Source organism: Ochotona princeps, chromosome 4 (genome assembly GCF_030435755.1).
Source record: "Ochotona princeps isolate mOchPri1 chromosome 4, mOchPri1.hap1, whole genome shotgun sequence".
Classification (NCBI taxonomy): Eukaryota; Metazoa; Chordata; class Mammalia; order Lagomorpha; family Ochotonidae; genus Ochotona; species Ochotona princeps.
In genome coordinates this window covers 96,451,678-96,474,472 of record NC_080835.1, presented here as the reverse complement: position 1 = coordinate 96,474,472, position 22,795 = coordinate 96,451,678, and the positions used below count along the sequence as shown (strand labels likewise).

Below are 22,795 nucleotides of genomic sequence, written 5' to 3'. Positions count from 1 at the left end.
CCATTTCCCTATATATATATATATATATTTTTTTTTTTTTTCTTTTGGAGTGGAATGGGTTTTTTTTATTTCTTCAGCCATTCTCTGGAATCTCTCAGCTTTTTAAAAGCTCCTCACCCTCCCCTTGCAAAGCTTTTTGGAGGTATGTCCTGGCAAGAAACCTTCCTTCCCAGAATTCAGGAGTGTGAGGTGGAGACAGGAGAGGCTGGGACCCAAGGTCCAGTTGAATGCACATCCCAGCGCAGCACCCTCACTGAGCCCAGATCCTCTTCTGCTCCAGGAGTGAAACTGGATATAGAACTGCGGGGTCACCACTGCCACCCCCTCCCATGCTGGAACCGCCATTGGAAATTACCTCCTAAGCAGATCCCATATTCCTTCCTAGGGATGTAGAGCTGGGAAAATAGAAAATGCTAAGTCTGAGAGAGGGGAAAGAACCAGTCCAGCAACACACAGAGCCCTGTGTATTCAGAGGGAAGTTGGCAGAGCTGTGTTAGGACAGCGAAACTCTGAGTGGTACAAAGGGACGTGCCCAGAGTGGAGAAATCATGCTAATTGTCTGCACCAGAGCTGGAGAACGCCACCCAAAATGAAGAGAGAAAGGGGAGCCCTTTGCAGAGCCTCTGGGGCCCTGCGCCTCGCTCCTTTTGTCTACCTTCTTCTGATCCAGTCAGGTAGGAGTCCCCCAAGGGTAAGAGAGGGGCTGGAGGAAGGCCCCAAGGCTTTCAAAGAAGAGGGAGAGGGGAGCGGAGGGCCCCCGAATGCCTTTGGGGTGGGAGGAGGGAGAGAGCCCAGCTGTCGTGGGAAGCATCTCAGTAAATCCAGGCATTAGTGTTGAATGTATTTCTTCATTCTGCGAGCCTCGGGCCTGGACCCCTCCCCCCAAAGGCGGCATGACTGAGGAGCTCCCACGGCATTCAGTGCATGAGATGGAGGGCACTGGGCCATGTCTTATGGGATGACTTGTTGGCGTGTGACAATTCAGCATTCTTTCCAAGGGATTATGGTGGGGCTTGGAGGGAGGGGTAGGGGAAATCTTAGTTTTGTGCTTCCCCAGCCTCCACTCTGACTTCAAAGAGTGTAAAACAGCAAGGGAGATGAAGGACATTTTGGATATAATGAGCCTCCTGGTTTGACTGATTCATACCAACGTATCCGCAATTTATTATGCCATGGACATTTACCTGTCGTAACGCCCCCTGTCAACTCCTTAGAGAACTGATCTTATTTTTAAATACATTGCATGTATCTATCAATTACAGAAAGCTGAGGAATTCACAACTCACTGGGTGAACAGATACAGAGATTGTTGTGTGCAGATGTGCAGAGAATACGTAGAAATCAGGAATGCTGCCTACCAGGGAGCTGCTGCTGGTGGTACAGGGTGAGGGTGGGGGATACCAGGAGTGGCTTCCTGGTAGAAGGAATGTCTGCACTGAATTTTAAAGAATGAGATAAATAGGTAGGAATGTGAGTGGGCATTCTTGTTGGGGAAATCGGCAAAGGTCAACAGCTTGAAATAGCAACATGTTTAGGCGGAGCCCAGTAGTTCATCATTTCTGGAGAGAAACGCATGAACTGAATCAAGCAGCAGGCTCATATACCATACTCAGGAACCTGGAATATTACCTGTGAATTATGGCTTGAAAAGGCAATCAGGTGATTTTTAATTGGGGAATTGGCAGAATTGAGGATACTTTGCAGCTGGTTCAGTCAGCCTGCAGTGAAGGGAAAGTAGAGGCCGATAAAGTAAAAGAGGAAGCTCTCCCCGGTCCCCCAGCGCTGCTGTGGCGAAGCATCATGTGCTGGGCGGCCATCTTCTCAGTTCTGAAGCTTGAAGTAGAGATCAAGGAACAGTGGGACAAGCTCCCTCTGAAGGTGTGAGGCAACGGTCTGGTACACGTCTTCCTTCTAGGGTCTGATTGTTCATGGCTTGAGGCAGCATAACTCTGGTCTTCACATGGGATTCTCCTTGCTTGTATGTCTGTGTTCAGATTTCCCTTTTCAGCAGAATGCATGCCACAGTGAGCTACTCTACTCCAGGGTGATCTAATCTTAATAAATCTGCAAGACCCCATCACCAAAGAAGATCATATTCTGTGGCTCTAGGGGGTTAGGACTTCAGCATATGAATTTTGGGTGAAAATAATTCATCCCCTTAACAAGGCTAGTGAAACAATCTAGGAAAGAAACAACACAAACTAGAATTGGAATAAAGGTAGGGAATGAGGCATGTTGAAATAGAATTTTGGTGGCAAAGTCAGGGTCAAGTGACTGCTAAAAAGATCCAGAGAAGGTAGTAGGTTTTCTAGGTAAAACCATAAACCAAAAATGAGCTAGGGTTGGGTGACATGTTGATTAGTTCTTTTCCATGTTTAGGTAGAACCCTACTGAGGCTCCATGTGAAAACGTTAGGTAGCCTGAAGCTGAGCGGGGGAGAGGTTAACGTGGACAGAGGCATTTGGAAGTTATCAGTGCATAGATGAGGGTTTAAAAGATGAGAATTAGTAACATTCACTAGGAGAAGGGAAAAATGAATTAAAACCAGAGCAGCAAGAGGAAGAAAAGTCCTGTGAAGAAACCACGAAGAAGCTGTCATAGTTTCAGAAGAAGAAACATACAGGCCAAAGTTGGATTTTCAGGAGTAAACCAATACCATAAAATGTATCAAAAATAAGTTGATAATATGAACCTAAAGTTAGGTAGGCTAGTGTTCAGCTTTTGGGAGAGGAGTCTCGGGGTAAATTGCATTGACTTGAGAAAATAACAAGAGGGGGAGTCGTGGAGACAAGGAGCTGCAGATAGGACTGGCGTAGTCAAACATGCAAAGTGGAGATGGCCCCAAAGACCTTCAGGTCATTGAATGAACTGAATGAAAGAAAAGAATTGCAGAAAGATCTGGTTCAGTGTGACTAGGAAAGGCAGAAAGTGATAAAGGATCTTGTATAAATGGACTTCATAGCATAATAAAAGCATCTAAATATTAACTGCTAAGATATTAGTTACGATAGGGTGAGAATTGAGTGCAGGATCAGCCTGTTCTGCTGCAACCAAAGAGTAATACAAGGTGAGATTCTATAAGGAAATCTTGCTATTCTTAATGGATTATTTATTAGAAAGCTTGTTTTTTAAGGCCAACACTGTGGCATAGTGAGTAAAGCCTCCACCTACACTGCCAGCATCCCACATGGGCACCAGTTAGAGGTTCAGCTGTTCTTCCAATCCAGCTCCCTGCTAGTGGCCTTGGAAAAGCAGCAGACTATAAGCAAGTGTTTGGGCCCCTACTACCTACCTGGGAGAGCCAAATGAAACTCCTGACTCCTGGCTTTGGACTGGCCCAGACCTGGCTTTTGCAGCTATCTGAGAAGTGAACCAGTGAATGGCAGATCTCTCTCTCCTCTTTCTATCACTCTTTTAAAAGAAATAAATAAATCTTAAAATATATACATATAAAAGCAAAATGTCAAGATTCCATGACAAATAGATACTAACATTTAAGTTCCTGGCATAAGCTATGTGACAGTCTGGACTAGGCCTGCATGAGGAAGGCCTCTGACCCAGGATGATTCGAGGGACACAGCCGATGGTGCTCTGCCAATTTGGTCCTTGACATGTGCTTCTCATAATCACGATCAAATTTCTTCCACATAGAAAATGTATAAATAAATAAATATAGAGGGGATGGTAATATACAAGGAAGAATTTATACATAGAAAATGTATAAATAAATATAGAGGGGGTGGTAATATACAAGGAAGAATTTGTTCAGCAAGGTCTGTAAATAGCGCACATTTCTTCTAGTAGCTGGTTCTATGGTTGGGACTTAGTCACATGACCACCCCTACTGCAAGGGATGCTGGGAACTGTGGTTTTTAAGATTTGGCCCTAGAAGAGTCATTGAACCGTATGGTCCTGGCTCCCACAAGATTAATCTGTATCTTGAGTTATGGAAGGAACCACTGAACTAGTATCAGACAAGTGACATTCATTCTTTGATGTTCTCCACAGACACAAGCATTCATGTCCTAAGGCTAGCTCATCTGATTTTCAAGGGTTTACTCACCCAAATCCTACTAGTATTCCACTCTAGGAAATCATTAGGAACAAGTCCCTTGCCTGGGTTTCACCCTTTTTAGCTTGAAGTTCATTTCCATGGTACAGGTACTATCCGGTTTTGGTATTTAAAAATTATATATCTGAAAATGCATTTAGAATGAGGGTATAGTACTAACAGTAAAGTTTTTATGCTTTAAGAACTGAACAAACTCGGGCCCGGCGGCGTGGTCTAGCGGCTAAAGTCCTCGCCTTGAAGGCCCCGGGATCCCATATGGGCGCCGGTTCTGGTCCCGGCGGCTCCACTTCCCATCCAGCTCCCTGCTTGTGGCCTGGGAAGGCAGTCGAGGACAGCCCAATGCTTTGGGACCCTGCACCCGCGTGGGAGACCCAGAAGAGGTTCCTGGTTCCCGGCATCGGATCGGCGCGCACCGGCCCGTTGCAGCTCACTTGGGGAGTGAATCATCAGATGGAGGATCTTCCTCTCTGTCTCTCCTCCTCTGTGTATATCTGGCTGTAATAAAATGAATAAATCTTAAAAAAAAAAAAAAAGAACTGAAAAAACTCATGTAATCAGTCCCCAAAACAACAAGCAGAGTATTTCAGCACCCCAGGATCATCCATATGCCTCTGCCCTCCCTTTAGGATTACTGTGGCATACTAACTTCTGATTGATTTTGTCCTGAATTGTGTGATGATATGTATACAGTACACTGTCTGTCTACCTTTGCTGAACACCAAGTTGCATTTATGTTGGTGTTATAATTTGTTTGGTGTTTACTATATGTTATTCCATTGTGTGGCTATACCACAATGTATTCATCTAACTCTGATAGACACCCTGATCATTTCCAAACCAACCCAGACAACTGCTGCATGGTGCTTTATGAATCGAGTCATTAAAGCTTCTTTTAAAAAAGAAATATTTATTTATTTGAAAAGCAGAGTTACAGAGAGAGGGAGAGACAGAAAGAGATCCTCCATCTACTGACTCACTCTCCCAAACAGCTACAACAGCTGGAGTTGAACCAGTCCAAAGTCAGGAGCTTCTTCTGGGTCACTCACATGGGTTCAGGGGCCCCAGCATCCCCATCATTTGTGCCATCTTCCACTGCTTTCCTAGGCAGGGAGCTGGATCGTAAGTGCAGCAGGCAAGACTTAAACTGATGCCCATATGGGATCCTGGTGCTGCAGGAGGCAGCTTCACTTGCTAGGCCAAAGCATCAGACACAAATCTTTCCTTTAATTTTTAAAGATTTTTTACTGGAAAGGGGGATTTACAGAAAGAAGGATCTCCATCCACTAGTTCACTCCCCAAATGGCTCCAACAGCCAGAGCTGAGCTGATCTGAAGCCAGGATCCAGGAGCTCCTTCTGAATCTCCCATGTGGGTACAGGGTCCCAAGGCTTTGAGCCACCCTTTACTGTTTTCCCAGGCCATAAACAGGGAGCTGGATAGGAAGTGAAGCAGACAGGACACGAACGGGTGTCCATATGGGATTCTGGCATTAGCAGGCAGAAGATAAGCCCGTTGAGCCATCTCATTGCTTCCCTCCACACCCCCAAGTTTTCTAACAGTTGGATTTTGGTGAACAGATAGGAGCATTTCTTTTGAAGATGTACATAGACATAAAACAGCCAAGTTGTAGAGTTTGTGTTTGTTTAGCTTTAGTTGAAGGACAGAGTCATTTTCACAAGTGTTTGTAGCCATTATACCCCACACCAAGATGTATGAGAATTCCAGATGGCACACGTCTTAACCAACAGTTGTATTTTCTCTTTCATTCTGACTGAGCTACTATTGCGGCAATTTAATATTGCATTTCTTTGATAATTAATGAAGCTGACTTTTTTTTTATATTTTTCAAGGTTTTTTGTATTAGAAAGTCAGATTTACAGAGAGAGAGGGAGAGACAGAAAGATCTTCCATCCTCTGGTTCACTCCCTAAGTGGCCACAATGATTGGGGCTGAGCTGATTCAAAACTAGGAGCTACTTCTGGGTCTCCCAGGCAAGTGCAGGATCCCAAGGTTTTGGACCATCTTCTGCTGCTTTCCCAGGTCACAAGGAGCTGGATGGGGAGTGGAGCAGCTGTGAGACAAACAGGAAGCCACAGGGGATCCTAGTACTTGCAAGGCAAGGATTTAACCACAGAGCCATTGCGTCCGACCTGATTTTTCATGTTTTATTAATCATTTGAATATCTTTTTGAATCTCTTAAATTTGTCTATTTTCCTACTGTTTACTTTTTAAAATAAAAATTTGTAGGAATTTTTAGAAAATATTTTGCATTTGAGTTCTTTCTAGTACTCTATGGATTCCCCTTTCACTGTTGAACTGGTATCTTTTAATGAACAGAAATTCTTAATCATGTTGCGTCCAATGTACCATTTTCTTCTTTTATGGTTATTACCTTGTGTCTTGTCTAAGAGATCTATACCCACCCTCAAGCCATGGAAATGAATGTTGTTATTGTTTGGACTTTCACATTTAGATCCATAGTCCACCTGGAATTGATAAAATAGATGAGGGTTAAGGGTTAGGATTTCTTTTTTTCCGTATATGGTCTAGTGCTATTTATTGAAAGGCAAAAAACACCCACTCTTTCCTTGCTACACTACAGTGTCGCTTTTGTCATACATTGCACGATCATATAAGTCTGTTTAGGGACTCTTCTGTTGATTTATCCTCATGACCAAAACAAACTTTCTAGAATTTTGAATAGTATTATATTAAGTTATAAATCCATTTGGGAGAATTGACAGTTTAACAATAATTGTTATAACCCATTAACATGGTAAATATCTGGATCCCCTATTTTAAAAAATGTTTATTTTTTACCTACCTGAAAGGCAGAGAAAGAGGCAGAAGGAGAAGGAGAGAGAGAGATAGAGAGAGTAAGAGGGAGAGGGGTACATAGTCTTGGACATTTACATTCCTTGGAGTGTAGGTTAAATGTTAGCGACCATTTGTTTTTGTTCCTAGGGAAGCACTTTCTGTTTCCTGGTTTTCTCCCGTATTCCTGAATGATTGATGTCACATTCTCATAGATAACAACAGAAGAATACAACTCAATTGGGCCAGGCACGATGACTTTGCTTTGCAAGCACCAAGATCCCGTATAGGCACTGGTTCATTTCCAGCTGCTTGTGGTTTGGGAAAGCAGTAGAGGACAGCCCAAAGCCTTGGGACTATGCACCCACATGGGAGACCCTAATGAAGCTCCTGGCTTTGGATCAGCTCAGCTTGGGCCATTGTCTTTCCTTCTCTCTGTAAATCTGATCTGCCTTCACAATAGAAATAATTAAATCTTATAAAAAGAAAAGAATACAACACAGTCATTCCAGTATTATACAATAAGTAATTCACCTATGCGGTAGCCACAAGGGAGAGTTGTTTTTTTCAGACCATCATTAATTAGGAAGGATGTTAAGAAATGAAAGTGGGACCAGTATGTTTTTCAGAAATCCAAGCACATGCTACCTTGCATTACTGTATGCAGTTCTGGCCACCATGCCTCAAAAAGGAGACGATATATTAGATATAATGAAGAAAGTTTAGAGAAGGGTATCGATGATGGCAAAGGGATGGTGGGACTTCTCCATGGACACAGAAACAAAACAAAGACCTTCAGATAGAATGGAGCTGCAGTTGTGAATGGCAGAGAGTATGGATAAGGTGAGCAAGTTGGGCATCATGCCAATGACAATGTTCAAAGGTAAATTCAAGGCAAATACTGGGAAAGGAAGCTTTTGCCTAGATGGGGGTGGGAGAGTGAGGGGAGGGGCATTTGGCCTAGCAGTTAAGATGTCCATGTCCCGTACTGGGTTCAATATCCACCTCTGGCGTCTAATCCAGGACCTGGAAGGCAGCAGTGCAAGCTCAGGAATTGGGTTCCTGCCACTGTCATGGGAGACCTGGATTTCATGACCATCACCTGGTCTTGGCTTCATCTGCTGTCCACAGCTTCATGCATGTGGGGAGTCAACTAGCAGATGGAAACTCTCTGTCTCTCAAACACATACACACAAAATTAAAATGGTTTCTGTAAGGAAAGGGGTAGTTGAGCAAACCAAGACTACTTGTAGAAACTTTCTCGCCCTGCAGAGCTCGCCGGTCCTTGGTATGACAGCACAAGGGCCCCAAGGAATCTATAGTGGCATTGTTTAGGCTGACAGGAATGTCGTGCTGAGATGTTTATTTCCGTTTGTTCAGCCTCTGGTGGGAACAGAGACTTTCCACATATTGCTGCCTCAGAGACAATGAGCCAGTTAATAGCTTCTCCAGGTTGAATGTTCCTGGTGGCCTTCCTTTCCACTCTGGGCAGCAGTAAGCTATTTCCTCATTTCTGTGTCCCGTTTTCCCCCCTGCCCAGGCTTCTGTGTTCTTTGGGCTGGAGTTTTGTTTTTGCTTTGCTTTCTTTCTTTCTTTTTTTTTAACAGTGTTTGCTCAGCAAAATGCTCTCTTTGTCAACCTCTGAGGGACTCCACCATTTGCTGATGGAGTCGTGTGCATGTAACCCTCAGCTCAGGCACACAGCCATGTTCACAGGCAGGGGAGCTACCCACCTAGCCCAGGCGGCAGTCTCTAGGCTGCAGCTTCTCTGCTGCTCTTGCTCGGAATGAATCAAGCTTGAGTTGACAGAAAGAGCAGACTGAAGAGGCAAAATACATCACAATAGGACTGCCAGGACCTCAGAGGGGATGGAAAAGAATGGAGTCCAGGAAGCTGAAGGGAGAAGTCCAGAAAAGTTGAAAAGGGAGGGAGAACCCGTTCCACTTAACCTTGATGTTGGGGCTGTCACTCTCCAGTCTCCTGGAAGAAGGAAAAGAGACACTTCAAAGTTTGGTGCTTGGGGTCACATGTAGAGCTGCTAACCTCAACATGACTCTGCATTTTCAGCCCTCCTGTACATAGCCCACGACTTCCAGCTGGGTCCTCACAGGGGACGGATGCATCCAATCATTTGGTCATCACCCTGGCCTTTAACAAAGCACTATGGATTTTTTTTTCACCATATGCCATACATACTATACCATACGTACATACATTATTATTTATTTATTTGAAAGTCAGTGCCACAGAGAGAGAGAAAGAGAGAGATAAGTACCTTCGATCTTTTGGTTCATGCCTCAGATGGTCAGAATGACCAGGGCTGAGTCAAGTCAAAACTAAGAGCCAGAAGCTTCTTTTAGGTTGCCCACTTAGGTAACAGGGGGCCAAGAACTTGGTCCGTCTTCTGCTGCTTTCTCAAGTGCTTTAGTAGGGAGCTGGATAGAACAAGGAGCAGTCAGGACATGAACTGGTATCCATATTGGTTGCCAGCATTGTAGCTGGTGGCTTTACCCAATTCACCACAAATGTGAAGGCTTGCTTTTCTAAGCCAGGAGAAGCCTGGCAATTAGCAGTTACTAGGCAGGAAATTCCAACATAATAATCACAGAAACTAAGAGTTGGAAGAAACCTTGAGGATCACACATGAATTTTAGTCGACTAGGGCCACAGGGATTCACAAGAACTCCACCAAGCTTTGGGGGCCAGAAAGGCTCTAGTCCTCACCACTTCTTCCACTAAAGCTGGTGAGCTGGAATCATATTTCACTCCTTTTCATTTTTATATAGCAATTTTAAAGAAACTAAAGTATCTTCAGTAAAAAATGCTTGAATAGGGCTCGGCAGCGTGGCCTAGTGGCTAAGGTCCTCGCCTTGATCCCATATGGCCGCTGGTTCTAATCCCGGCAGCTCCACTTCCTCTCTGTCTCCCCTCCTCTCAGTGTATCTGACTTTGTAATAAAAATAAAATAAATCTTTAAAAAAAATGCTTGAATAAGTTTGGAGAGATAATGAAACAGTAAGAAATCATATAAATGTTGAAGAAACAAGCATCACCTCACAGTTATAAGAGTCCAAGTTTAATAAATCACCTACAAAGTGAAGAATCTAGACTACCCTGTGCATGTTTTATTATCTAAAATCAACCTCTTAAGTTATTGTTTCTAAGAACTTAAATCATAAAAATTTCATATGACTTTTTAAATGTTTAAAAAGGGTTGGGTGTTTGATTTTGTCCTCGCTCCTTTCCCTGTACTGCCTTCCCTCAATAACAGACATGTGACATTTGATGCTCATATCCACAGCAGCATGGGTCGTTGGAGCCTGTCTGTTCCATGCTCAGGGTTTCATGATTCTAACAGAGCTGGCTGCTAACGGCTCATACAATATCAGAGGCGAGAAGGTGCTCAGATCACTTGGCCCCCATCACTTCTCTGTACATACAAAGACGCTGACATCCCCAGAGGTGAAATAACTAACTGGCCTTTCTTCACCACTTGCAAAGATGAGGAGCTTGCTACTCAACATAGCACCTGCTCCCAAAATGGGCTAAATATCTGTAGCAAATAAAATTTGCCTTATTCTTCATCTCATGACCAACATCCTAGTGTAACTGCTTCTTGTTTTTTTCTGGTGTAGGCCTTCCAGGCACAAGGAGCAGAGCAAGGGAGGGACATGTACCACTCAGCTTCTCTGGATGTAAAATGCAACCATGGAGAGTGGGAAATGAAGTGAGAAAGAGGAAACAACTTTTTTTTAAGATTTATTTATTTTTATTGGAAAGGCAGATTTATAGAGAGAGGAAGAGACAGAGAGAAATATCTTCCATCTGCTGGTTCACTCCCAAGTGGCCGCAATGACTGGAGCTGAACTAATCCTAAACCAGGAGCCAGGATCCTCCTCCAGGCCCCCCATGCAAGAGCAGGGCCCCAAGGCTTTGGGCCATCCTCTACTGCCCTCCCCTGGCCACAAGTAGGGAGCTGTATGGGAAGTGGAGCAGCCAGGATGTGAACCAGAACCCATATAGGATACCAGTGCATGCAAGGTGAGGACTTCAGCCACTAGGTTACCACACCGGGCCCAAGAGGAAACTTCTGAGACAATGATAGAGGAAGCAAGCAGCTGGGGAGATTGCAGAGGGCCTGAGAACCTGGATTTCAGCCCTGCTCTCAATTGGCATACTCTCCAGCAGACCTTCCTTGAGCCAGATGATACCAATGAACAGCACTGTGCAGGTCTGAAAGCTCCTACAAGCTCCACTGAAATGGGAGATGCTGCACTGAATTGGACAGGACAGTAAAATCCAAGAATTGGAGGATCAGAACAACCCAATGAGACCATCCAGCCTATGACTCTTCCCTTAGGGGACTGACTGCTCTTGGATCACACAGGCAACACAGGGCCACATCTCTGCTGTGCCCGTGTGTGTTTTCTATACTAGGCAACAACAACAGATGCGCATATTGCGTCTCACAATCTTGTAAACTTGTTAAGGCGGTGGCTGCTGTTCTTATTACCCTTCTATATATTTTTTTAATAAGAAGAAGGAAGTTCAGAAGATTTTGTGCCCAAATCTATCTGGTGGCTAAGTGATAGCACTCAGTGCTGTAAGGCTCTTCTGATGCCCCAAATTTGGCTGGAGTTTTGGTGAATTCCCAAAGCCACCTACACAACTGCAGTGCTGTTCTGCACGGGCAGACTTGGTAAGCTGGCACTAAAGCTGTGGTTAGGACAGGGAAGCACATGGTGTGACTGGGCGGTGGTCCTCATGTCTTTAGACGTGTAAGTTGCCCCTTTATTGCCACTGTCTTAACCACATTCCTTTCTTGTGAACCTATTTTCCCATGCATATTCCAATTTCCTGTCCTCCCGATCCTCAGTCAATATATTACAAATTTATTCTAAAGGCCAATGAACTATAAGCTTTAGTAGGCATAGAATATTGTCTACTTTGCTTTTGATGCAATTCAACAATATAGAAAAGAATGTGGCATAGAACAGGTGCTCACTAAATATCTCTTTTAAAGTTTTTATGTATTTATTTGAAAGAGTTACACAGAGGGAGAGGTAGAGAGATGTTCTGTCTGCTGGTTCACTCCTCAGATGGCTGCAAAAGCCAGGGCTGAGTCAAAACCCAGGAGCCAGGAGCTTCATCTGGATCTCCCATGTGGGTTCAGGGGCCCAAAAACTGGGGTCATCTGCTGCTGCTTTCCCAGGCCATTAGCAGGGACCTGGATCAGAAGCCGAGCACCCAAGAAATGACCCAGCACCCATATGGGAAACCAGTGTCACAGGCAGTGGCTTTACTCAATGCTGTCTGTTCAAATATATCTGTGAATGAAATACATAGGGTGTGGGTTAATTAGAAACTTCTACAAGAAGAGACAATTGAGATAAGGAAATCCAGAGAACCAGATGGAAAAAGCACTGAGGGGCGTGGATTGTCCATGAGGGAGGCTGGGGGTAGACATCCAGTGGGCGAGGACATGGCACCGACATGCAAGAAAGTAAGCTCTAGCAGGAAGAGTGGAGGGCTTAAAGGCGGGAGTTGGCTAAGGAACCAAGGGCTGACACTGCCCTCTTCCCCATGGGCCTCTGTCTGCAGACCCCCTTGAGGGGGTGAACATCACCAGCCCGGTGCGCCTGATCCGCGGCACAGTGGGCAAGTCGGCCCTGCTCTCCGTGCAGTACAGCAGCACCAGCAGCGACAAGCCTGTAGTGAAGTGGCAGCTGAAGCGGGACAAGCCAGTGACCGTGGTGCAGTCCATCGGCACGGAGGTCATTGGCACTCTGCGGCCAGACTACCGAGACCGCATCCGCCTGTTTGAGAACGGCTCGCTGCTGCTCAGCGACCTCCAGCTGGCCGACGAGGGCACCTACGAGGTTGAGATCTCCATCACTGATGACACCTTCACTGGGGAGAAGACCATTAACCTCACAGTAGATGGTAAGATTGTCTGATGGGAATGAGCCAGGGCTGGCACCTGGGCTGGGCAGGCTCTGCCCAGAACAGCAGCTAGACTCAGCGCAGACCAACACGGAAGACACCAGGGGGCTGAGAGTGAGCTTGTGGGATGTTGGAAGTTGGCATACAGGTGGAGCTAACGGAGTCCTTACTAAGTGCCAGAGACAGTGCTTTTTGGATGCTCATTCCTTTAATACTTATCATAATCTAAGAATAGTTTAATGTCACTATCCCCGGTTTGCAGTTGAAAGGGTAAGTAAGAAAGGAACACAGCTAGTAAGGAGCAGAGTCAAGATTTGAACCCAGACTGTGGGAACTGGGCTCATTCCAAGCAACGTGTCTTCCAGGCTGGGTCAGTAGAAGACGTTAAAGCCCAGTGGTTTGGGGAAGGTATTTGGAAACAAGGGAATAAGGACAGGCACACAGCTGTTTGGCTTAGCATTAGAGTTCCTATGCCTAGAGAGAGCTCAGTGAGCAACTGGTGAGTAAACGAAGGAAGGATGGGAAAGAACACGAGGCAGAAGCCCTGGAGGAACTGAAGGAAGGGGAGAAGCTTTCCCACCCGCTGACTCACAGGCCCCCCTACTGGGTCTCAGTGCCCATTTCAAGGCCACAGGTATTAGTGGCTTCGACCACAGTGCTGGAGCTCAGCGAGGCTTTCACCCTGAACTGCTCGCACGAGAATGGCACCAAGCCCAGCTACACCTGGCTGAAGGACGGCAAGCCCCTGCTCAACGACTCGCGGCTGCTGCTGTCCCCCGACCAGAAGGTGCTCACCATCACCCGCGTGCTCCTGGAGGATGATGACCTGTACAGCTGTGTGGTGGAGAACCCGATCAGCCAGGGCCGCAGCCTGCCCGTCAAGATCACAGTGTACAGTTGAGTCTCCCTACCCGTGTTCCTAGCGACCCTGAGAGGCATGGGTCTCTCAGAGTGTGCCACTGCAGAGGGGGAGAGGAGGCAGAGATGAACCATCTACCCATGGGGGCAGCAACCCAACCACGTGGCTGGTGGGCTCTAAGCGCAGCTTCCAGCTGGCCCTGCTACCAGGCCCTCCCCAGCTGCTCCTCCCTCTGCAGAGTTTTCTGCTCTGCTGCCTCCTCTGCACACTCTTCTACCTCTTTGCTGTTCCCTTTCACCAGGAAGAAGCTCCCTCTATATCATCCTGTCTACAGGAGGCATCTTCCTCCTTGTGACCTTGGTGACAGTGTGTGCCTGCTGGAAACCCTCCAAAAAGTCTAGGTAAACCTCCAAGTGCCACCCTAATCCTTCAGTCTGCCCCAACCCCAGGACTGATCTTTCCTTGTGTCTCTTTTCAAATGCCTGTCCTCCCAGAGCTCTGCATGTCTATCAGGGAGGTCTGCGCGAGGAAGCATGCCCTGTGCTCACCACCTAGCCATGGACTACCTCGGCACTATTTTTTTTAATATTTATTTTTATTTGAAAGGCAGATTTACAGAGAAGAGGAGACGGACACACACATTCTTTCTCTCTCTCTCTCTCTCTCTCTCTCTCTCTCTCTCTCTCTCACACACACACACACACACACACACACACACAGAGAGAATCGTTCATTCTTTGGGTTCACTTCCCAAATGGCCACAGCTGAGCCAATCTGAAGCCAGGAGCTTCTTTTGGCTCTCTCACACAGGTGCAGGGTCCCAAGGCTTTGGGCCATGCTCTGCTGCTTTCACAAAGCACAAGCAGAGAGCTAGACTGGAAGCAGCACAGCTGGGACACGAATGGTGACCACAGAGATGCTGGTGCTGCAGGAGGAGGATTAGCCTGTTAAACCACCATGCCATCTCCCAACCCTAGTATTATTAATGGTGGTCAGGTTACACTGGTTAACATGCTCCTTTTGAAGTCTGGTTACCTGCAGCTTACAGACCATGACCCAAAGACTGACAGTGGTGAAATGACTTGCTTACTGCCATAGAAACTAGTGACAGACTCAGGAGGCAAAACCAGATGTGACTCATTCCGAAGTTCATGGACCATCACCCAGTCCCGGCACACATAGCCCACCTTTCAGTCACAAGGTGTCTTTTGTGCCCATCAGACCACTCCCTGTCTGTCTCTCCCACATGCAGTAAAACAGCCCTGTTCATGAGAGGGGCTGGGCTGATTTGCAGGAAGAAGAGAAAGCTGGAGAAACAAACCTCCCTGGAATACATGGATCAGAATGATGACCGTTTGAAATCAGAAGGTGAGTTACCACTCACCCCTGCCAGCCATGCTCAGATCAGCGGGCTGCCAGGGAAGGACAGAGCTGGGCCACAAGAAGCCAGCTCTGCAGGGCCCCTGCCCCCAGCCACTGCCCTAGAACCGCAGAGCAGAGAGTGCCAGCAAGGTAGGACCCCAGAGATGCTGCTGTGGGCCTGAAGGTTGTGTAGGCGTCTTGCCTGGTACCTGGGGAACCACGAGCCTAGGTTCTGGCTGGAGGAGAGGGTCTGCACCTGGGCCAGTCACCCCACTCTTTCCCCCATGCAGCAGAAACCCTCCCGCGGAGTGGAGAGCAGGAGCGCAAGAACCCCATGGCCCTGTACGTTCTGAAGGACAAGGTGAGCTGGGCCGGGTGCTGATGCTGGGGCCCCACAGTAACTGGTATACATCCCTTTAAGATACTCACAACAGCCTTGTGAATTATTGGTGCCACCGTATTTTTTGAGATGAGGAAAATAAGGCTGAAAGGCAAAATGATGAACAGGCCTGTCCAGAATTAAATACATAAATAAGTGCCACATCTTTGGGCGCCGGTTATAATTCCCCTACTCCAGCACAACTAACTAGCCTCAGGCTCTCCCAGGCAAGGGGAAAGCAGCCAATTAAAGGCACAAAGCACTAAAAGAAGAAAGAAAGAAAGAAAGAAAGAAAGGAAGGAAGGAAGGAAGAGAGAGAGAGAGAGAGAGAGAGAGAGAGAGAGAGAGAGAGAGAGAGAGAGAGAAAGAAAGAAAGAAAGAAAGAAAGAAAGAAAGAAAGAAAGAAAGAAAGAAAGAAAGAAAGAAAGAAAGAAAGAAAGAAAGAAAAAAGAAAAATGCAGACCCTGCCGCCTTTCAGTAGGTGGGGGCGTGGTGAGAGCTGTGACGCCTGGGCGTCAAGGTTCCCAGCGCCCTTTAACACTACACGCGCGCCCCATCCCCGCCTGTGTCCGCTGACACCTGCCTCGCGGGTCTTTGCAGGACTCCCCGGAGCCGGAGGACAGCCCTGCGCCAGAACCTCGGAGCACGCCAGAGCCCGGCCCGCCCGGCTACTCCGTGTCGCCCACGGTGCCGGGCCGCTCGCCGGGGCTGCCCCTCCGCTCGGTCCGCCGTTACCCGCGCTCGCCAGCCTGCTCGCCAGCCACCAGCCGGACGCACTCATCGCCGCCACGCGCCCCGAGCTCGCCGGGCCGCTCGCGCAGCGCCTCGCGCACACTGCGGACTGCGGGCGTGCACATGATTCGTGAGCAGGACGAGGCCAGCCCGGTGGAGATCAGCGCCTGAGCCGCGTGCGGACCCCGGGAGGCGCGATTGCGGGGCGCGGGGAGGGCCCCGCACCTACGGCGGCGCGAACGGTGTGAGCATGCACGGGTGGGTGCGGCGGGCTGGCGGAGAGTCGATCTGGTGGGGTGTTCTCGGTGGGTAAGGATTGTGCCTTCTTAGGATCGTATAGAGTTTTAAATTTTGAGCCCAAATTCCCCCCAAAAGTTTTCCGGACACTAACACCAATAACCCTAAACCTGTCCTGGCTCTGTCCAGCAAAGAACTCGTGTGATTTCCCCCCAAACCTCGCCTCCCAAGGGGCACGTTTGAGGAGCCCAGATTATATTATTCCCAAAAGTACATTCCCACTCACTGCACTTTGCAGACAGCGAGTGGGGAACTGCTTTTTTCACCCCTCGCATTCATGCCTTCTCCCTAGTTTGCTCACAAAATAAGCTTTTCAAGCAATCATTACACCTTCTTCCAACTGTCAGAGAGTGGACGTGGGCGATGTGTGGAGGTGAGCATGTCAGAACCGCACGGCCCACCCGCGGATCTGCTGCCACCCACCTGCCCAGATGTTGGGGTCGCTAATCACACTAACAGAATACAGAGAGGCTGTCTGCTGCGTAGCCAGGCCATACCCAGACCACACCTCTTGAATAGTTAGTAGGAGAGGGCAGTACCACTCCTGAAGCAAGGGGCAACGCAAAGCTGGAAGAGGAGGCTCTGGGTGTTCTGTCCCGTCTCCCTGAGGCCTCCAGGCCCCTTGCATCCCCAACCCTTCCCCATCCCTCTGAGCTACAGCTCTGACTCTCCACTATCCCAGGGAGCCAATCGCAAGGCTCCAGCCCAGTCACGGGGGCAAGAGGAGGAGGAGTTTTGTTCCAGCCTCAAGAGTCCCTCTGCCCTCACCCTACTAGCAAGCCCCTCTCAGCGCCCCCCTCCACCTCCCCATACCCACTGGAGCAGTAGTGCTCGTTAGCCAGAACCGACCCTCCCCCGTAATGAGATAGTGCGCTGTAGGAGGGGCGGGGTTGCTCAGACCGCTGGAAGAGGCAGGTCAGCCTTGAAATGCAGGGCTGAAGGTTAAGGTGAGATGCCACACCCTGGTGCTGAATCCCTGAAGGGCAGCTCCCCAGGTTCAAGCCAAATCTACCTTAACCTGTGGGGATAAGTAAGGAAGTGGTTTTTCTTTTTTGTTTTGTTTTGATCTTCATCTTTGTATTACTAGCATCTAGCGAGTGCCTAGTACACCCTGGATGCTCAATAAACTTTTGATGAAATGAAAGGACAACTTTATTCCACTTAAGCAAGGAGGAAAAGCAAACAGCATGAACATCCCAGGCATTTCTCTTTTTTCACCTGCTTCCCAAACTCCAAACTTCCGGTCCAAAATCATCACTCACTCACCCATTTATACAGCAAGCATGTGTTTATCTACCATGGCCCTGGTCCCGGGCTAGATGTTAAGACAGCGCGAGGCTATACCATGACCTTATGCAGAAGGTAGGTAAGCATCGGTGCTTTACCAGCCTTGTGTGAACTGTTGCGCCTTAGTTGACCAATGGCAACACTGTGTGTAAAGGACATTGAGAGAAACAGATACAGTGTACTCTGCAAGCACGTGGGAGGCTAGTCAGCAAAGGCATTTGGAAAGCAAATCTGAGCTTAGTCATACATCAGTTAATCAGTTCGTAATCAAAGCATGGGACAAGAGACTTTACAAGCAAAAAGAGAATATGTATAAGACACATGAGGAATTTAGGATTCTGAGCCAAGGCAGTGAGTGAGATTCTTTCAGGACACAGAGGGAAAGTGAAGAAGACAGGTCTCTGTGGACATTGCTTATATGCAGATTCAACCGTCCTCACCCAGCCGGGTAAAAAGATACAGCCAGTGAAATTAAAAGACCTGAAGGAAACTGGTACCATGTAATCACAAAGGGATTCAAGAAAAGAGAGAGAGAAAGAATCCTGGCATGGTAGAGAGGGGTCATATAAGAAAAGGAACTGGCAGGCATGGCGCATTGGCTATAAGATGATCAGCTTTCTTAAGTGGTTTCAGTTGTATGTTGTGTGAGAACTGGTCTGTAGTAGGTGGTGCTAAGAGATCTTCCTATTTCAAAACAACTGCATCTAGCTTACAATTATTTTGCATCACTGACCTTTGAGAGACAGGAGAAATTCCCAAAAGATCAGAAACAAAGCAGAACTTAAACATATAACGAGTACAGAGTATTCATTACACACCAAATGTGGAACTGTTTGGGGCAAACGTTTATATGACAGTGGGATGGATTCTGCACTTGGCCAGTGGCAGAGTGGGGAGAGCAGAACCTGAGACTGCTGGATGAAGTTGGTATCCTGGATGGGGGCTCCACTTGGTAGTCCCCAGACTCCTAACAAATAAAAGTAAAAAATTTTCCCTGGAGAAGAACAAAAATGTTCAGAGTTTAAGATCTGCCAAAGATGAGTTAAGGAAAGGCCATTAAATTCACAAAGCATCATGAATGAGAACCAAGATTTAAGAAGCAATAGATATAAATCCCCATAAGCCTTGAGATACTATAATGATCAGACATAAGATACTTATGAAATACACGAAGAAATACCAAACAAAAATTACTGAAATGAAAAAGTGACAAGAGACTATAAAAAAAAAATCAACCAAATTTGAAAAGGAACAAAATAGAAATTTCAGAAAGAAAAATATAGCTTATTAAAAGAAAACAAATGAAAGCCTTAAGCACATTATATACAATGAAGATGTTAATTGAAAAGAACAATCTAGGGGCCAGCATGGTGGCTCAACGGACTAATCCTCCACCTGCAAGCACTGGCATTCCTCATGGGTGCCCGTTGGTGTCTTGACTGCTCCACTTCCCATCCAGCTGCCTGCTGATGGCCTGGGAAGGCAACAGAAAATGGTCCAACACCTTGGGACCTGCACCCACATGGGAGATTCAGAAGACGTTCCTAGTTCCTGACTTCAGACCGGCCCAGCTCTGGCTGTTGCAGCTATCTGGGAATGAGCCAGTAGATGGAAGACCTTTTCCTCTGTCTCTTTTTTCTGTAAACCTGCCTTGACAATAAAAATAAGTAAATCTTTTTAAAAAACGAATATGAGGATAGATTCAGAATAAAGCATTGCAATAGGAGTTAGAGAGGTTAAGGGACACAGCAGGTGGAATAAAAAGTTGTAACGTATATAAGCAAGAGCTCAAAGGAGAGATGAGACCAAAGAGATAATGACCAAAACTTACCTAGAACTCATGATACAGACATATACATTTAGGAAGCTTTTAAAAAGAAAACACGTAAAAAGAATTTTCACACACAGATAAAATGTAGTAAAACCACAGCAAAGCAAAGCAGAGAAAACCTTAAAATCCAAGACCAAAAAACAGAGTCTTCTGTATTTACACTCCAATAATGGTGAAAATCATTTGAAAGTTGAAAAATATCTTCAAAGTGATGAGCAGAAATTAACTATGAAGTCATAGTATCCAGTAAAAAGAAACTGTCAAATGCAAGGATAAAATAAAGATATTTTGAAATTAGCAAAAATTGAGAATTTACCATCAGTGCTAAAGAAAGTTCTCTTTAAAAAAGAGATTTATTTAGTTGTATTGGAAAGTCAGTTTATAGAGATTCAGAGAGAAAGATCTTCCATCCACTGATTCACTCCCTAAGTGGCCGCAACACCTGGAGCTGAGCCAATCCGAAGCCAGGAGCCTGGAGCTTCTACCGGGTCTCCCACGCGGGTGCAAGGTCCCAAGGCTTTGGGCCGTTCTCAACTGGCCTCCCCAGGCCGCAAGCAGGGAGGTGGATGGGAAGTAGAGCATTTGGGATATGAACTGGCCCCCATATGGGAACCCAACGCATGCAAAGTGAGGACTTTAGCTAGTAGGCTACTGCACTGGACCAAGAAACTTCCAAAAGCCATTGTAGAATGAGGGAGAAACATTCCCAAACAAAGATGTCATTTACATTTTATTTTATTTGAAATATAAGAAAGAGTAGGAAGCAAATGAATTAGTAAACAGGCAGTGAAATCTAGATAACGCTTTATGAAATGATAATGGCAACATTGAATTTGTGGTTCGGGCTGGTGCTGTGATACAGTGAGTTAAGCCTCTGTCTACAATGCTGCCATCCCATAGAGGCACCGGTTTGAGTCCCAGCTATTCCATTTTCTCTGTATCTTCTTTCTGTAAATCTGCCTTTCCAATGAAGTGAATGAAGTTTTAAAAAGAAGAGAACAAGCAAAGCCAAAGAATGTACAACAAAGGAAATGATTGAGATAACAGCAGAAAGTAGCAAAATAGGAAACAAAAGATTTATTAGAGAAGACCAGCAAGCCCAAATGTTATCTGAAAAATTTTTTTTACATTTTATTTAAGTTTTTCTGTGTTATTTTTAATTTTATAGTACAATTCCATAGGCTCTGGGATTTCCCCTACCCCCCTCCCCAAATTCTCTCCCCTGACTGATTTCCCCCATATTATTACAACAGTATAGTCCCTCATTAGCAGTCATAAGTCCATCAGTCTGTTATCTCAGTGTGCCCTGACGTTGGTGGTACAGACAATGACAGACAGTCCAGCATCTTGCCGTCAAGATATGTCCAATAGTTTCATTGGGAGTCCATCTTTGATTTGTAGTAGAGATGCATATTTCATGATATCTTCACATTGACTACACAGTTACTATACATTCCCTTAAATGAGAAGGTATGAAACTAAATCAACAGCAGTTAACAAAACAAAATTTAAGCAAAATTAAACAAAACAAAATTAAAACAAAAAATTTACAGTACCATGGAGTTAAGTAACATATTACTGAGTAACCAATATGTCGATGAGGACATGAAAAAGAAAATGCAAATGCTTCTTGGAAAAAATGATGCTACAGTATGATCCACAAGTCAGTGAAGAATTTAATAAGAGAAAAAAAAACTATTTTGAAGAATAAATTTATACTACCAAATGTATAAACATCATTTGTCATTTAACAGATAAAGAAGACAAACTATTTCACAGATGTTTTAACAAACATCTGTAAAAATGTAATACTTAATCATACTTAATAGCTCTTAACACAGACAAAAAGGGAAGTTACTACCTGATAAATAATACCGCAACATCAACGGGTGGTAAAGGATTAGGGGTGTTCCTTTCACAATAAAGGCTATGACTTGACATGTTAGTCTACCACATCAGAGCGCTTGGAAAGTCATGGCTACTTCACTTCCCACCCAGCTTCCCACCCTGGGAGGCAGTGGGTGATGGCTCAAGTATTTGGGTCTCTGCCAGGCATTTGGAAGACCCAGATAAGAGTTCCATGCTCCTAGATTTGGCCTACTCTAGTGTTGGCTATTGCAGGCATTTGAAGAGTAAACTGGAAGACAGAAGATCCCTCTCCATCTCTCTCTCTCATATATATGTATAATATATATGTATACAGACACACACACACCACTCTGAGAATAAGAAAACAACCAGCAAGTGACATACTAAATGTAAAATTTCTAGGGCCCAGCATAATGGCTCAGTGGCTAAATCCTCAACTTGCAAACACCAGCATCGCATATGGGTGCCAATTCATGTCCCGCAGCCCCACTTCCCATCCAGCTCCCTGCTTGTGGCCTGGGAAAGCAGTCAAGGACGGCCCAGAGCCTTGGGACCCTGTACTTGAAGCTCCCGGCTCCTGGCTTCAGATCAGCTCAGCTCTGGCTGTTGCAGCCACTTGGGAATGAATTTGCCAATGGAAGATCCATCTTTCTGTCTCTCCTTCTCTCTGTAAGTCTGCCTTTGCAATAAAAAATAAAATTTTAAAAAGTTCTTAAAAATGTGAATTTTCCATTTTTTTAAAGATGATGATGATGATGTTGATGATGATGATGATGATGATTGGAAAGTCAGATTTACAAAGTGAAGAAGAAACAGAAAAAAATCTTTCTCTGCTGATTTACTCCCCAAGTATCTGCAATGCTCGTTGCCAGGAGCTTCTTCCAGGTCTCCCACATGGGGGTGGGGAGACGAGAAAGTCCCAAGGCTTTGGGCCATCCTTGACTGCTTTCCCAGGCACAGAGAGCTGGAAGGGAAGTGGAGCAGCCAGAATACAAACCAGACCTATATGGGATCCTGGCGAGTGCAAGGCAAGGACTTAAGCCACTAGACTACTGTGCCAGGCCCATAAATGTGAAATTTCTAAAAGAAAATCTGAGAGAATATGTTCTGGACTTCAGTGTAGTGGGAGTTTTCTTCTTAAAAACTGCTCTAAACCTAAGGGAAGCACAGTAACCATGCAATGGAGATTATCACATCCAGTAGCATGTTATTTAGTTTCATGATGTTGTAAATTTCTATTTTTCTTCCTGTTGCTGAGTTTGTATTGTGGCTTTTCATTTAAGGGACTATACAGTAACTGTGTAATGGAGACTATCATATCCAGATGTGAGGATACAATGTAGTATGTAT

General features: G+C 45.8%; 1 protein-coding gene across 2 annotated transcripts; it reads left to right on the top strand.

The window, feature by feature from the left end:
- Positions 1-203: 203 nt before the first annotated feature.
- Positions 204-16,801, top strand: HEPACAM (hepatic and glial cell adhesion molecule). Of its 2 annotated transcripts, none has more exons than XM_058664051.1 (7): positions 204-674; positions 12,488-12,829; positions 13,444-13,725; positions 13,990-14,089; positions 14,983-15,056; positions 15,344-15,411; positions 16,030-16,801. In XM_058664051.1, the coding sequence occupies exons 1-7, from the start codon at positions 590-592 to the stop codon at positions 16,330-16,332; spliced, it is 1,254 nt and encodes a 417-aa protein (XP_058520034.1). In that variant the 5' UTR covers positions 204-589; the 3' UTR covers positions 16,333-16,801. The 2 variants fall into 2 exon arrangements, with proteins under 2 accessions (XP_058520034.1, XP_004597730.2); XM_004597673.2 differs by having other exon boundaries at positions 15,341-15,411.
- Positions 16,802-22,795: the final 5,994 nt, after the last annotated feature.

Coding starts and splice junctions, on each gene's coding strand:
- HEPACAM (XM_004597673.2), top strand. CDS start 590: ATGAAGAGAGAAAGGGGAGCCCTTTGCAGAGCCTCTGGGGCCCTGCGC. Junction 14,090..14,982: donor AAACCCTCCAAAAAGTCTAG/GTAAACCTCCAA, acceptor GCTGATTTGCAG/GAAGAAGAGAAAGCTGGAGA. Junction 15,057..15,340: donor TGACCGTTTGAAATCAGAAG/GTGAGTTACCAC, acceptor TCCCCCATGCAG/CAGAAACCCTCCCGCGGAGT.